The 15,872-nt window shown below is 67.1% G+C and overlaps 2 protein-coding genes across 6 annotated transcripts in view; one reads left to right on the plus strand and one right to left on the minus strand.

Moving 5' to 3' along the window:
• The window catches only part of ENTREP2 (endosomal transmembrane epsin interactor 2), a gene marked incomplete at its 5' end in the record, with an annotated part of 52,056 nt that extends 47,490 nt beyond the window's left edge, over positions 1-4,566 (plus strand). Inside the window, 3 exons of one of the 3 annotated variants that reach the window (XR_013997305.1) lie at positions 1,170-1,885; positions 2,209-2,803; positions 4,002-4,236. Of the gene's footprint in view, positions 1-1,169; positions 1,886-2,208; positions 2,804-4,001 lie in introns of those variants that run through there. The other 2 variants (XM_081114841.1, XM_081114842.1) reach the window with 2 other exon arrangements.
• Positions 682-15,872, minus strand: part of APBA2 (amyloid beta precursor protein binding family A member 2) — a 35,795-nt gene continuing 20,604 nt past the window's right edge. For 2 of the 3 annotated variants that reach the window (XM_081114839.1, XM_081114838.1), the window contains exons 4-14: positions 14,400-14,477; positions 13,029-13,065; positions 9,823-9,968; positions 8,943-8,978; positions 7,103-7,189; positions 5,492-5,677; positions 4,230-4,409; positions 3,620-3,832; positions 2,660-2,779; positions 1,632-1,772; positions 682-1,505 (exon numbers count right to left, since the gene is read on the minus strand). In XM_081114839.1, the coding sequence (XP_080970965.1) occupies positions 1,434-1,505; positions 1,632-1,772; positions 2,660-2,779; positions 3,620-3,832; positions 4,230-4,409; positions 5,492-5,677; positions 7,103-7,189; positions 8,943-8,978; positions 9,823-9,968; positions 13,029-13,065; positions 14,400-14,477 (1,296 nt within the window). In that variant the 3' untranslated portion in view covers positions 682-1,433. The remainder of the gene's footprint in view (positions 1,506-1,631; positions 1,773-2,659; positions 2,780-3,619; positions 3,833-4,229; positions 4,410-5,491; positions 5,678-7,102; positions 7,190-8,942; positions 8,979-9,822; positions 9,969-13,028; positions 13,066-14,399; positions 14,478-15,872) is intronic. The other variant, XM_081114840.1, reaches the window with a different exon arrangement.

A 15,872-nucleotide genomic window follows, 5' to 3' on the forward strand; every position in this document is an offset into this window, starting at 1 on the left:
CGGAGCTCGGGCTCCTCTGTGTGTGTGTGTGTGTGTGTGTGTGTGTGTGTACCGGGGGCTCCAGGCTGGACGTGCTCTTGAATTTGGATTTTCGGTGTATCATTTGGTGCCCCCCCCCCCCCCCACCTCACTGTTAGCCGTGGGTTTCCTCCCCAGGTGCTGTTCAGCCCGTTCTGGTCTCCACGGGGAGGCGTCCCTTCCCTCCAGCTCCACTCCTGTGGGCTCCTCCTCGTCCCCCGAGGGTGCGGGCCTCCCCAGCAGCCCCCCCCTCAGCCGGGTGGGTCCCATCGTCCAAGGTCCCCAGGCTGACAGGCTGGGCCTCCCCACGCCAGGTGACACCGGACCGTGGCCCCGGAGAGAGAAGCCTGGCAGAGCCGCGGGACAGGCTGCAGGGACCCCAGGTGAGGAGACGCTGAGGGGGGCCGGCTCCGTTCCACGCATGCACCTCTCCCGGGGGGACCCCAGGTGGCCTCTCTCCTCGGTCGGCAGCCTGGCTCCCCACTGGGAAGAGGGGCGAGCCAGGTGACCTGTCACCGTCGCCGACCCTGCTGGGCCCCTGGCCGACCTGGGCGGGGAGAGGCCAGGAGGGACGCGAGCAGCACCAGGTCCCGTCCTCGGCCGCGGTGCGTGCAGAGGTGAGTGCGAGTCCAGCGCCTCCGTTAACAAACCAGCCACACACGGTGAGGACGACGTCGGGTTTATTATGGGTCAGCGAGGCTTCCTACGTGGCGCATGCAGCACACGGCACGCCGTGCCGACGGGAATGCGAGCGCAGTTGTTAGCGGGTAAGGCTTCTTATCACAGTGTATCTCCCGGACACGCGCTGTCGGCCAGCACTGACCTCGGGGGCGGGGCCAGGCTGGGGTCACCTTCACCCGCCGGGGCTGCTCCCGGGCGGCGCCTGGCCCCCAGGAGGCGCAGGGGGCGAGGTTTCTGTGTTTGGGAAGCACGTGTGTATCGACAGGGATTGTAAAGAGGGGGCGATGCCCAGGCTGCCCGCCTTGTCCCCGGGAGGAGCGTGGACAGGTGAGGACGGGCAGCAGGTGGGTCACCTGGAAACCCTGGGGTCTGAGGAGGGGCCTGTGGCGTTAAGTCAGCCCCGCGGGGTTTCTAAGGATGGAGCTGGATGTGGTGGCCTCGTCCTTAACTCGGCGACGGCTCCTCCTCAGAGTTCAAGACAATCGTGTCTCCCAACGTCACTTACAAGGACGTCCTGAGAGCGGGGGCCTCCCAGGACCCCATCCCTGCCGCCCCAGGAGCTCGCTGTCTCCAGGGACTCGCTGGGGCTCGGAGGACAGACTGCACAGCACAGGTACACACACCTCGTCCACCGCGACGAGAACCGCCCGATGCGCACACACTGACTGCCCCCTGCTCTCCTTGGAGGAAGACAGACCCTCTCGTCAGGGGAGCGTGGGGTCCGGCCTCGGCTCCTAGATGTACAGCGGGGTCTCCTGGCCCGTGAGGAGCCGGAACATGGCGGCGGGCATGGTCTTCATATGGATCTGCCAACGAGAGAGGGGCTGAGGCCTCCCTCCTCCCCTCCCGCTGCCAGCGGACGTGCCCCCCCCAGGTCTGGTGCTGCCCCTCCCGCGCAGGCTGAGCAGGCAGGACAGACGGGAGGGACTCACCTCCCCGACCGAGTTGGACAGAGCCTGCACGATCTTCTCGTGGGCCGTGGCCACCACGCTCTGCCCGTTGATCTCGATGATGCGGTGGCCGACGCGGACGCCCCCTCGCTCGGCGATGCCGCCCCGCATGAGGCTGCAGATCTGAGCAGACACGGTCGTCGGCACGCGGTCCCACCACACCACCCGGCGCTCCCGCCCCCGAGACGGGAAAGGACCACCTGCAGGCACTGCCCAGTGGCTCCCGTCTCTCCAAGGTTTTTGTCTTTTTAGGGATCCTCACACCTAAGGGCAGGGAACCCCAGAAGGGACTCCCGCCTGTCACAGCCGCTTCTCCAACCCCAGCTGGAGTTTGGGGGGCAGGCTGCCCCTCTCAGAGGAAGGCGGCATCTCCCAGCTGGAGACTCTGTCCCTTGGTGGGTGGTGGTGTGGGAGGAGAGGAGGGACCCTTTTAGAAAAAACGACAACTGGGCCATCCAGGGCCTGTCTGCCGACGACGCCTGTGCTGTGGGTGTAATGAAGCTGAAAATGGAAAAGGCACTTGAGCAAGACTAACGCCGATGTCGGCAAACTTTTCCAGGGAACCTGGCTGCGTGGCACCCCGAGTCAGTGGACACGGCGTCCCAGCGAGGAGAGCCCGCCGGCCATCGGGGCCTCGCGTGCACGCCCGTGGCCTGGTTACTGACGCCGTGGGCCCACAACGCCGCCCCTTCAGCTGGAGCCTGGAGAGCGACCTCGCCCCTGAGAAAGGGACCGGCCGCGGGGAGTCCCCTCTGCCTTTCTAGGAGGTTCCCCTGACCAAGGACACGCACACGGCCCCACGCAGGCAGAGACAGGCGCCTGGGCTGGAGAGCTCGGGCCTGACAGACGGGCCTGGAGTTGGGGGCAGACCAGCTCCCTCCGGGCAGCTCGCTGTGGGTGGAAGTGAGTCTGACGCTGCGGGGCCCCAAGGGCCCTGCCTCCCTCCCGCCTGGCTGTGTCCCTGGCGGACCTGCGCCCAGACCCTAGCGTGGCCCGGGGAGCGGACTCACGATCCCGTTCTGCACGCTGAAGCCCAGCTGGTACTTGAGGTCTGGCCGCTTGATGAGGACCGTGGTGACGGGCGGGCAGCTGACGATGTTGAGCTTCACTTGCGTCTGGTTCTTCAGACCCTGCGGAGCCGGGACAGGAGTCAGGTGAGCACGGCTGAGCAGGAGCCCGTGTCCCTCTGTGAGGGGTGAAGGCGTCACCCACCCTGACCCGTGTGCAGGGAACCCCGGTGCAGGGTGGGCTGTGGCCCCGTGCCCTGAGTTGCCCTCTGCTCCGGACAGAGCCAGATGCCAGGCTCTGTGGCCCTGGGCACAGCCACCCGCCGGCCCCGGTCACTGGGCAGAGCCGGGCGCCTTCCTGTGGGGAGGACCTGGGGACAGGAGTGCCTGGCTCCGTGGGCATCTGCCAGTGTCCACGCGACACGGGCCGCCTGGAGCCAAGGCAGCTCGGGCCCCAGAGAACGAGGCTCGGCAAGCGCCCAGGTTCTGGGAGGGCGGCCAAGCCTCCCCACGGCTCCTCTGGCCAGTCCTCAGCCCGGAGGCGGCTCGGGGCTGCCCGGAGGGGGTGGGTGGCCCAGCACCCACGGGCACCACTGCCTGAGGCATGTCGTCCCTCTCTGTCCGTGAGGTCACCCACCAGGTAGACACTCTGCTGGGCCAGCTCCTGGGGCCAGGCTGACGGGGAGAGGTGTCCTGCACAACCACAGTGGGCGGGGACAGACCACAGCGGGGCCGCTGCCCGGGGTCCCTGAGAGACCCTCTGCCTGACCCCTCTGGGGCCTCAGCTGCAAGCAGCGGCCCACCCTCTCACCGCGGCCTGCCTCCCGGTGGCCAGGCAAACCAGGACGGTTGGTCGCCTACACCTCGGGCCTCTCTGGCTTCAGCGGAGGCACCGCCTCGGGGGGTCTCTGGACCCCACGCCTGGAGCACAGGGAGGCGGCGGGAGCCCAGGCCCGTGCGTACCTTGATGATGCCCTGGCAGGTGGCGAGGGGCAGCCCCACCAGGCTGGTGCCGTCGATGGACATGATCTGGTCCCCGATGCTCAGCTTCCCCGAGCGGGCGGCGGGGCCCCCGTTGAGCATGTTGGCCAGGATCACGGTGGGCAGGATGGAGCCCCAGCCCGACTCCACCACCACCACGCCCAGGATCTCGCCCTTGTGCTTCTCCAGCTGCAGCTGCGGGGGCGGGGGAGGCGAGCGGGGCTGTGAGGTGCCCGGGGCTGCCACCACCACCCCCCCTGCCCCCCGGCCTCCCAACCACCCTGGGAGCAAAGACTCCCGGACTCAACCCTGAGCCTGGTTTGCTTTTGCCTAAAAACGTCCTTTTCTTCTCTCGGCCTCACAGATCTCTCAGGAGCCGCCTGTCACCCATCTCCTCACTCCGGGTCGCTCCCACCCACCGGGGCTGGGAGTGGGCAGCCCAGCGGGAAAGGCGCCTTTTCAAGGTCGTTCAGACGGGCTGTCGTCAGTGCTTCGTTACCAGGCGCCTCCTCACACCCCACCCACGTGCTCGGCGCCACGGAGGCAGGAGCGGGGGCAGGCAGGTCGGCGGCCTGTGCAGCCCGGGGCTCACCTCCTTGCAGTTCTCCGAGTTGGAGAAGTGGACGAGGTCGTCGTTGTACATCTCCTGGGAGCTGATGATGTCGCTGTAGTCCTTCTGGCTCAGGTCCTCGGGGTTGATGCCATTGGCGCGCAGGAACTCCTGGTAGGCCACGCTGAAGGCCTGGCCGATGGACTGCGCGATGAGCTGGGCCTGCGGGGAGGGCACCTCAGAGGGACGCCTGAGGGGAACTGGGACCCTCCACGGCTGCCTGGGGCCCTTTCTGCGGCCGGGCCCTGGCTGCCCACCGGACAGTGTGGGGCAGGCACAGCCTCAATAAAGGGCAAAGCTGACCAGCGACCTGCTCACGACCACAGTGACCACTGTGTTTCCTTCCCACCCACCCCCTCCCTCCAACGGGGGCGCAGGCCCTGGGCCCATCCCCCGCCTGGACTCACCCGAGAGCCCGCGGAGGCCCCAGCCTTCAGACACCAGGACCTGCCCGCCCCATGGGGTGTCCACCTGACCAAGGCGCCCTGCTCCCTGCACCCCTAGGGGACAGCTTGCAGGGGCTGCCCAGCCCCCGGGAGGCGTCCCCGCCAGGCCTCTCTGTGCTGCCGTCTCCTGGCCCCGACCGGCGTGGGGCTTAGAACCCGGCAAACAAGGGCCCCCCACTCCGAGGGGCAGCAGCTGTGGCCCAGCACCTTCTGTGCACCTCACCGACCTGCCTGGGGGGAAACCGAGGCTCACGGAGCCACTGGTGTCCTGGTGCCGCCTCAGGGTCCCCAGTTTCCTCTGCTCACAGACCCTCCGCCCTCCTCACCAGCGGCCACCTGGGTGGGGCCACCATCTGGGCCCTGCCTTCTGGGCAGCTGCGGGTGTCCCCTCACCCCCACAAGGGAGTCCTGGCACTCCTCCCAGGACGAGGACACGGCAGCTCCTGACAAGCCGCCTGCCCTCAGCCCCCTGCGGGGCCGGCACCCGGAGTCGCTCCTCCCCGGGCCCTAAGGCGTCCCCAGGCCTGAGCCTCATGCAGCGCCCCCCTGTCCGGCTCCTGCGTGCGGTGGAAGGGGTGCAGGAGGGTGTGTGCAACGTCTCCTGGAAGCGGGCCATGGCCACAGCACTTCTGGGGACTAACGTCCGATGACGGCCCCGCCCACCCGTCCTCGACAGGAAGCTGTCGGACCTCCCGTGGCTCCCGGTCCCCGTGGCCCTCAAGCGCCAGCCAGGTGGCCCCACCTGCCCGTGTTCCCCAGGCGCCTGCAGTGCTGGGGGCCCGCGCGGCGCTCACTCACGTCCTCGGACTCGAACACGTGGCAGATCATCTTGTACTGCTTCCTGCCCTCGGGGGCGCCCGGCGTGGTCTCGATGCAGTCCTGCGAGGCCGCCCGGGGCATGCGCCGCCGCGCCATGAGCACCACGATGTTCCCGATGTCCGCGATGTAGGAGATGGTGCGCAGGGCGTGGTCCATCATGGTTTCCTGCAGGGAGGGCGGGTCAGGGAGCGCTCAGACAGCCTGGAGAGCACCTCCAGCCCGGCCGGTGTGGCTCAGCGGCTAGAGCATTGGCCTGTAGACTGAAGGGTCCCGGGTTCGATTCCCGGTCAGGGCACGTGTCCGGGTTGTGGGCTCCATGCCCAGTGTGGGGCGTGCAGGAGGCAGCTGATCCGTGATTCCCTCTCATCACTGGTGTTTCTCTCTCTCGCTCCCTCTCCCTTCCTCTCTGACATCAATAAAAATGTTTAAAAAACAAGTGGGTTTTGTTTAAAAAAAACAACACTCCAGTTTGTGGTTCCTGGACCCCGACACGCGTGATGCCCAGGCCAGACCCCTCTTGGCCTGCGCCCTGCGGCTGTTGGCCGCCCCCTGGCCACACCCCCAGGCAGCCAGCAGCACCCACCACCTGCCAGGCTGTGACAGCCAAGAGGGCCTCCTGCCCTGCTGAGCCCCCTGGGGGACACCCCCCCACCGGGCCCCCACCCCCCAATATGAACCACAGCGTTAGCTACAGCGGGAGAGCAGTGACTCAGGCCAGGGCCAACCTGCCTGCATTTACCCCAAAGGACACTCGTGGAGGCAGTTGCTGGGGGGCCCTCATCCCCGAGGGAGGCCCAACCGCCTGGTCCGTCCGAGCCAGGGTGCCCCCTGCAGAGCGCGGGCCTGGCCCAGACCCTCCACGTGGAGGAGGGAGGGGAGCCCACACCGCCTGGGCCGCGTCGGGGACACGGCAGCTCCTGGCCCCACGGACGGCCCCTCGGCCCCTGGAGGGCGCGTCACCCAAGGAGGCTGCACACAAAGGCCCTTTGTCCTCGCCCCACAAAAGAAAGAGGCTTCTCAGCCTCCCGCCTCCCAGGACCCTTCTCTTCCCAGCGGTGTGTCCTGCTCGGCTGGGGGTGGCGTGTAACCACAGGGACCACGTTCCAGGGAGGGACACGGGAAGGGACAGGGGGCTCCCCGCCCCTCCCCACTCTGGCCCCGTCAGAGCCACCCGGTCAGCCTCTCGGTGTCAGAGATGGGGTCCCCCCAGTTCCCAGCTCATGGCAATGGCAGGCGCCTCCTGGCGGGGCCCCCGGCACAGCCAGCCCCTCCTGCCGACCGACCACGTCTGCCTCCCGTCTTTCCCGGTTGCTCCTCTCCAGCCCGGCCGGCACTTTACGTTTCTCAAACCAATTTCCTGCCGCCACTCTCTCCGGTTCACCCTCACCAGCACCGGGCACCCCGTGGCCACCCACACCCAGACCCCTCACCCCAGTCGACTCCGGGCAGCCAAACCCCAGCTCACAGGACCACCCGGCCCAGCCTCCTGGCACCGTCTCCACCTGCCACTCCTGCCTGGGACCTGGGTGCCGCTGCGGCCAGACCGCACCCCGTGGCCACGCACGCCCCCCCCCACACCCCCCCACTCACCTGTGTGTCCGCATTGAGCACCTTGATCCTCTGGGTGGAGATGAACAGGTCCACCTCCGTCAACGTCTGCGCGTCGCCCTCGGAGTGCTGTGGGCGGCGGGGGCCACCGTTATGGCCCGGGAGCAGCTGGGCAGGACCCGCCTGTCCCCCAGCCCAGGGGACACCCTCGGGGACGCCGCCCGGGCTGGAGCCGCCGTCGGAGGGAGAGCTGAGGAGCCCAGAGCCGAGCTGCAGTGACTGTGCTCTGCGGAGCGAGCCAGCGAGCGGCAGGGGAGGCGGCGCTTCCAGGAGGCTGAGCGCAGAGGGAGGCTGCACGGTCCGCTCAGCACCGAGTCCCTCCGCCCGCACGCGGGCTCGGTCTCAGCCACACCCGGCCCCGCCAGGGCACGGTCCGCGCCAGGGGAGCCTCCGTACCCCCGGGGCCCGGGAAGAAACCTCCCCTGACGCTGGGTTAACGCAGCGTTTTCTTCCGATGGAAACGTCACCTCACTCACCCCCGCAGGCTCGGCCCGGCTTCCAAAACCCCGAGGGCAGCACGCCCCGAGCGAGCGGACGGCCCAGTGGACAGCGGCGTGCTGCCCTCGCCGCGACGCTGTCACAGGGGCCCGTTCTGTCAGTCACCCGCCTCGGGCACGTGCGTGCCTGGACACTGCGTGAGGCCACCCGCCCCGGCCCCGTCTGCGGGCCCCCATCACGGCGGACGGGCGAGGACGCAGGCACCCGCTTTGGGACGGGTCAGCAGCCCCGTGGAGCCCACGCCCTTATCTTCCCGTCCACAGAGCAGAAGCTGCGGGAATGCCCTCCGGAAGCCTGGGGCGGACGCCCTGCTGGGAACCCTCGGGGGGTCGCAGGCCTCCCTCAGAGAAACCCGCGTTCCGCTCAGCGCTCAGGGAGGAGGGTCGTGTGGGCGCTCGGCCGCCACGGTCACCGGCTCGCAAATGATCACAAAGACAAGAGAAGCCAAAGACTCACTGCAAACAGCCCGTGGGCGGGAGGAGTTCCTCCCCGTTTTTACAAACGGTCCCTTCCCATCCAGGCGCCTTTCAAGCTTGTGTTCCAGGATTTTTGCTCAAAACCTTCTGGCTAAAAAGCGGGCCGGGCCCTGGCCAGCGCGGCTCAGCGGACAGAGCGTCGGCCTGTGGACTGAAGGGTCCCGGGTTTGATTCCGGTCGGGGCACAGGCCCGGGTTGCAGGCTCGATCCCCAGTGGGGGGCGTGCAGGAGGCAGCCGAGCCACGATTCCCTCTCATCATGGATGTTTCTCTCTCCCCGTCCCTTCCTCTCTCTGAAGTCAGGGGAAGGAGGCCTGAACCTCACGCCGTGTAAGCTCACGCGGTGCCCGGCCGAGCCTTCCGCACGGCACTGGCTGTCCGTGCACCGGAGGTGTGAGAAGGGCGGGCGCTCCCTCACCGGCCAGGTTTGCAAACAAAGAACAAAGGCCCTCCCGTCCGCACGCCTGTCACACTCCAGAGTCTGCAGCGAGGAGGCGTCCCTGGGCGAGCGGGAGCTTCTATTACCGGCTGAGTAAATTAAACTTAATGAGTCTGTAACTATCGGAACGGTTTAATTAATTCTCCACAGGGGGCCCGGCATGAACCGCGTCACGTGGCCGCTCCGATGCCCCCCTGAAACACGTCTGTGTGAGCCCAGCACCCGACTCTCAGAGCCTGAAAGGAGAAGGGCCCGGACCCCGTTCTCCCGTCGGGGCGGGCACACAGCGTCTGCCGCTTCATTCAGAAGCCCGCGTCTCCCGAGGGAAGAGGAAGGCATTTGCGCGTCACCCACGTTTCCGGTGCCCCCCCCCCCGCCCCGCCCAGCACACGGACCCCGCGGCTACCCACCGCCTTCTTCTTAATCTTAGCCGCTTTCTGCATCCTCTGGCAGCGTGGGGAGGAGACGGAGGGCGGAGTTAGTTCGTGTCGTGGTCCACACCCCAGCGCTCGGACCTCCTGCCCAGGGTCGGGGAGCGGCCACCCCCAGTGGGCACAGGGCCCGAGGGCGAGGCTGAGGAGGGCACAGCAGGCAGGGCCCGTTCGCCCCCAGGGCAGCGCACCCACAGGCCACCCCCTCCCCAACCATCAGCTTCGGGGCCCGGCCTCGGCCTGCCCAGCGCACCCGGCCGTCAGCCAGGCGGCCGCCCCGCGGAGCTGCGAGGGGTGGGTGTTCCTCGAGGCCGTGAGGAGAATTCACTGGGAGCCCGTCCCCCACCAGCAACGACTCTCTCACGGATGAGCGAGGGCACTACCAGCCGCAGCCCTGGAGGCGACTGCCGCTCGCGTGGCCTCTGGGCCTAGGCCGGTGACGGCGAACCTTCTGAGCTCGGCGTGGCAGCGTTTGGAAAACCCTGACTTCACTCTGGTGCCGTGTCACATAGGGACATTTTTTGATCTTGGCAACCGTAGTAAAACATGGTAAATATTTTTGATATTTATTTTATAGATTTAAATGCCATTTAACAAAGAAAAATCAACCAAAAGAATGAGTTCGCGTGTCAGCTCTGACAGCGTGTGTCAGAGGTTCGCCGTCACTGCCCTAGACCGTCCTGCCTCTGGGGGCCCCTCTGGGGGCCGTGCCGGTGCCCACGGGGAGCAGCCGCCGGCCCGGCAGCCCCTCCCTCCAAGGCCAGTGTCGCCGCTGCGGCCGGCACCTCGGGCAGCCCCTGCCAGGGCCGGTGTGGGAGCTGCTCCCTCCAGGCTGGGCCCTGCGCCCCCGCCCCCCTACCTTGACCCGGCTGACGGCCTCCTGGGCCTGCGTCATCCGGACGTTCTTGGACGGGTTCCGCTCCGACAGCAGCTGGGTGGAGCCCAAGTAGTTGGCAGCGAAGATGATGCCGTCGATGAGGTCCTCTGGCTCGCAGGGCCCTGGAACTGAAGGGCCCCGTCAGCTCCCGGGGGGCGGGGGCGTCCCAGCCAGGCCCCAGGGCGCGGCCACCATGCCCGTCACGGAGCGCCCCTCGGCACTGGGGCCTCGTGAAAGCCCGGGGCGGTCACGGCAGGCGCCCGAGCCCACGGCTGCCCGCACCCCCAGGCCATACGCAGGCACTGGGAGCCCAGATGCCAGCAGCAGCCACGCCCGCCTCCTTCCCTGGCGCGGCTGCGCTCACGGCCATGGGGCTGGGAGCACGGGGTTCTGAAGGTTCTGAAGGTTCAGGCCGAACGTCACTGGGTCAGCCCCTGGCTCAGGAGCGGCCCTGCCTGCTTCCCCCCCCCCCCCCCCCCCCCCCCCCGGCCAGGGCTCGGGCCACGGCTGCCCTCCAGGTCCTTGGGTCACAAGGTGCTGAGAGGCGGCGGGAGCCTAACTGTCGTTGGTCTCAGCGAGCCTGCACAACGTCAGGGAGGAGGGGAGGCTGCGGAGGGCCCAGCGGAACCCGGTCACCACAGCGGGACCACCTCGCACCTCCCTGCAGGGCGGCTACTGGCCACCAGGTGGCGCCGCTCTGGCTGCGGGAAAGGCCTGGGGTCCCCGCCCGCCCTCGGCCAGCAGAGCCCTCCTCAGTGGGGTGCGGGGCTGCATGGCACCCAGGCCCCCATCCCCGGGGTGGGGGTGGGGCGTCCCTCTGAATTCCACCTGTGGAGGCGGCTGCCTGTGCCCCTGGCCTCCGCAGGGCGTGGTCGGCTCCCTGCCTTTCTGGGGTCCCCGAGGAGCTTCACCCTAGACTGGCCCCACTGCTCCCCGAAGGAGCCCCAATGCCCTGGGGCCCATCTGGGGGCAGGGACGGGCCCCTGGGTGCAGAGGGGCCTCCTGCGCCCCGGCCGCCCCGGCTGCTCCTTCTCCACGCGCCGGCCCACCGCCGCCCTGGCCCCCGCCGCCCTGGCCCCGGCCGCCCCGGCTGCTCCTTCTCCACACGCCGGCCCACAGCCGCCCTGGCCCACCGCCGCCCTGGCCCCCGCCGCCCTGGCCCCCGTCGCCCTGGCCCCCGCCGCCCTGGCCCCCCGCCGCCCTGGCCCCCGCCGCCCTGGCCCCCCGCCGCCCTGGCCCCCGCCGCCCTGGCCCCCGCCGCCCTGGCCCCCGCCGCCCTGGCCCCCCGCCGCCCTGGCCCCCGCCGCCCTGGCCCCCCGCCGCCCTGGCCCCCGCCGCCCTGGCCCCCGCCGCCCTGGCCCCCGCCGCCCTGGCCCCGCGGGGAGGAGGGGAGCAGCAGCGGAGGGGCCGGCGGGGAGGCACGCAGCCCGAAGCAGCAGCGCAGAATCCACCCTGTGCTGCCCTGAGCTGAGGCCACGGAGGGAGACAGGACACGGGGAGGCGGCCGGTCCCTTGACGACGCCTGCCCCCCCCCCCCCCCCGAGTGTGTGGAGAACACATGCATCTGCACAGCAGCAGCAGGAGGACAGGAGCTGCAGGCCCCTCCTCGACCCGGGGACGGGAGATCCTGAGCCCTGGACCCGCCCCTGCCTCCTACAGGGACTGCGGGAGCTGCGTGTGCACAGGGCCTCCCCGTGACCTCACTGGCCCTGAGCCTGCCCCCCGCCCTCCGGTCTGCGAGGAGGCGGCTGGAGTGGGGCCGCCAGGTGTTGTCCCAGTGCCCACCCTGTCCCACCCGGAGGCAGACCCCGGACACACAAGAACGGTCCACGTCACGTCAAGTGACTTCGCCCGAGTCAGCATCCCCCACGCAGGCCCGAAGCACCCTGAGCCCCACACGGCATGAGGACTGGGCTGCACGTAACACACACGGAGCTCCGGGCCGATGCGGCCGCAGCACACACTGAAGCGCCAGGAGGGCGTGCGGTGAGCGCTGCGGGGGGAGGGCCCAGCGCAGCCCTAGGAGCGGAGGAGAACGCAACCAGCCACGGGAGGAGAGGGGGAGAGAGCTCTCCGGGCTGAGGCAGGAGCAGGTGCAAAGGCCCTGGGGTAGCAGTAGAGCCACAAACTGCAAACCACCTGGGCGTGGGGGTGGGGGCCGGCAGCTGGAACAAGCCGAGGCTGTGGAGACGGCTCCAGCCAGAGGGGAGGCCTCTCCGCAGGGCGTGGGGAGCGGCGACCGCGCTGCCGTTAGGCAGTAACGGGCTGCAGAGAGGCTCGCTGGTGCGGCCACTATGGAAAACAGTGTGGAGGTTCCTCAGAAAAAGGCCTAAAAGCAGCATTACCATCGGACCCAGCGACTCCACTTCCTGGCATTTATCAAAAACACAGACACATACGCTCTAGGCCAGCGGTTCTCAACCTGTGGGTCGCGACCCCTTTGGCGGTCGAACAACCCTTTCACAGGGGTCGCCTAAGACCATCCTGCATATCAGATATTTACATGAGGATTCATCACAGTAGCAACATGACAGTGATGAAGCAGCCACGACAATAATTTTATGGTTGGGTCACAACAGGAGGAACTGTATTTAAAGGGCCAAAAGGTTGAGAACCACTGCTCTAGCCGGTTGGCTCAGTGGATAGAGCGTCGGCCTGCGGATTGAAGGGTCCCAGGTTCGATTCCCGGTCAGGGCACATGCCTGGGTTGCGGGTCTCGATCTCCAGTGAGGGGTGTGCAGGAGGCAGCCCATCCATGATTCTCTCTCATCACTGATGTTTCTATCTCCCTCTCCCTTCCTCTCTGAAATCAATAAAAACATATAAAAATACAATAAAAGCTGTTGAGCAAAATATGTTACTTTAAAAAACACATACACACATCAAAAACCCCACCGTGAACTCGAAAGACACACGCACCCCCACGTCCTCGCAGAACTGTCACTAACAGCTGAGACACGGAAGCAACCTCGGGGTCAACGGACGAGAGGATGAAGAAGGGGTGACAGCTACACCCCACACGGGCTCTGCAGCCCGCGAGCGACCACGCGCACGGGGACCTTGCCCGGTCCCAGCGCCACCTGCATCCACGGGGAGCCTTCTCACAGGCGCTGCAGGAGGCCCCCAAGTCAGCACCACTTGCTTCGCCATCACACACACGACCCGAGAGAAGGTCCAACGTCGCTTACCAGCCACGAAGCTCGGGAAGGATGCCGCCTTCTTTGTCTGTCGGGAGAGACAGGAGCAGCTGTGAGCAGGCGGCGAGAACCCGGGTCAGGGGAGGGAGCAGCACAGCGAGGCCGCACCCTGCCCGGCCCGAAGCGCCAGCTCCAGGCAGCGAGCGGGTCTCGCTCAGGCACCTGATGGCGGGAGGGCGCGTGTCACCTACGCCCGAGGGAAGCCTTGCTCCCCCCACCCCCTATCCTTGGAAACGCACGACGGGGGGCAAGAGGCGTCGGTGACACGGGACCTCAGTGAGCAGGTTGCTGCTGGACGGGAGCCCCAAGGCCACACGGCCGTTCTCTGACGAGCAGGAGAGAGAAGGGCCAGGCGGCTGTGGGCGGGACGCAGGGGCCGGCCGGTGCTCAGTGGTTAGAGCAGCCGTGGGCAAACTACAGCCCGCGGGCCAGATCCGGCCCGTTTGAAATTAATAAAACTAAAAAAAAAAAGACCGTACCCTTTTATGTAATGATGTTTACTTTGAATTTATATTAGTTCACACAAACACTCCATCCATGCTTCTGTTCCGGCCCTCCGGTCCAGTAAGAACCCATTGTGGCCCTCGAGTCACAGAGTTTGCCCACCCCTGGGCTAGAGCGTCGCCTGCCGCCACAGGGTTTCGGGCTCGACCCATCAGGGGCGCGTGCCAGGCTGCGGTTCGGTCCCCGGGCCCGTCGGGGTGAGTGCGGGAGGCGACCCATCGATGGTCTCTCACATCGATGTGTGTCTCTCCCCCGTCCCACTCCCTAAAAATTAATATTCCGCAGGTGAAGATTCACAGCCAGAGAGATAAGGGGTGCACAGCGCCCGCCTGCCATCGTCACCTCAGCGTCAGACTCTCGCCCAAGCCCCGCCCCTCAGAAAAGGGGAGGGACTTGCTCTGGGCCTCGTAGGCCTAACCCCCCCCTCCCCCCGCCTCACCCCCCCCCCCCAGCCCTGCACAGGGGACTGCTGCTCGCCTTGTGCACTGGCTGCTGTCAGAGCCGGGTCCTCACCGGGGTCACTTCTCCCCCCGGGGCCATCGGGCGATGCCTGGGGAGGGTGGCTGCCGGCCCCGAGCGGGCAGAGACGGGGACCCGACGGCACAGGACAGCCCGACAGAGAACATCTGCCCAGTGTCAGCGGTGCCGCTGTCGAACGGCCCGGGGGTAGAACATGCCAGAGGGGGCGGCCTGAGCGCGGTCAGACCCGGGAGCACACGGCTGAGCTGAGCGCAGGGCCAGACACCTTGCCGCCTCCTCCGCGGGGACCCGCTCTGCGTGGCCGCCCCCCCCCCCCCCCCCCCAAGGCTCGGGCTGGGACAGGGACCCTGGAGAGGTGCCGCTGCGGCCGGGCCTTACCTCTGGGACGTTGTTGTTATCCACGGGCCCGTTGAGGTCGGAGCGCTGCTGCCTCCGCGGCTCCGCACCATCGCACACCTGGGGATGGGAGAGAAAGGAACCCAAACCGGAGATGCAATTGGTACCGTCGTGCACACAGCAAGCGCATGTAGCACGTGTGCATGTAAAGAGCAGGTGCATGTAGTGCAAACACAAACAGCACATGTATGTAATGTGTGTGCACATAAACGGCACATGCATGCAGTATGTGTACATATAAACTGTGTAGCGTGTGTACACAAAACTGCACCTGTATACAGCATGTGCACATACAAACCATGTGCATATGCAGTATGTGCACAAACTCCACGTGTATGTAGCATGTGTGCATATAAATGACACTGCATGTAGCATGTGTTAGAAACTGCACATGTGTGGACTATGTGCATATAAACGGCACTGCATGCAGTACTGTGCATACGTGTGCCCTGGGGGAGCTGCAGGGCCCTTCCTGCAAGGGGTGCCTGGCCCAGGACCATCCTACATGGGTCCCCCTGGAGCCGGTTCCCTCCTGAGCCCGGAGGTAACTTCCCAGGGCCCTCTGCCTGCACTTCCCACCTGGCCCAGGTGCACCTGGCAAGGCCTCCGAGGGTAGGACAGGCATCCCGCACGCTGGCCGTCCCCTTTAAGGAAAGCAAACTCAGGACGTGCGCCGGACTCCCTCTGCGGTCCCGCACCCTTGCTAGGTCAGTCCACACAGGCCCTGACAGTGCCGTACCCGCTTGCTTCTAAGAGATCTACCTTCCCTTCCCTGGGCTGAGTTCACGGACGGCTGCCGGAGGGCCTTGCTGTCTCACTAGGAGCCAGACAGGCTCAAACACCTTGAAAACAAACCAACAGCCGCGCCAACAGCACCTGCTGGACAGTGACTGTCGGTGTCCCCTCCAGAGTCACAGATAAACGATGCACATGGTAACCTTCAAGGTGATGGTAGCAAGAGGTGGGGCTTGGACAGGTGGTGGGGACTTGTGAGGCGAGGGAGTGGGCCCTGAGGGATTAGGGCCCCAGGAAGTGGCCGCAGAGAGCACCTCGGAGCCTCCCACACGAGGACACAGCCGGGGCGGCCATCGTGCACCAGGTCCTCACGGACACGGGGCCTGCCTGCACTGGGACCTGGGACGTCCAGCCTCCAGAAGTGAACTGAACGCTGTGGCTTGTCAGCTGCTCCCTCTGCGTTGCAGCAGCCTGAACGGACCAAGAGGCCACCCTCCTGGGAGCGTCCCCGGTGGTGGGAGCACCAGGGATGGAGAGCAAGAATCTCCCCAGGACATGGATACCCCGGGGAAGGGCGACCCCGGGCCTGCCGCCGCCTGGCCCTGGTGCCCGTGGCAAACGGGAGAGGCTTCCCCTCTAGGGCAGTACAGGGTCGCAGGGCCACGTATGACTCCCCCGAAACGTCCACAGCCTCCCGCCCACCCTCCCTCCGAGTCCCCA

The sequence above is a fragment of the Myotis nattereri genome (genome assembly GCF_964212035.1).
Source record: "Myotis nattereri genome assembly, chromosome: 21".
In the NCBI taxonomy this organism is placed as follows: Eukaryota; Metazoa; Chordata; class Mammalia; order Chiroptera; family Vespertilionidae; genus Myotis; species Myotis nattereri.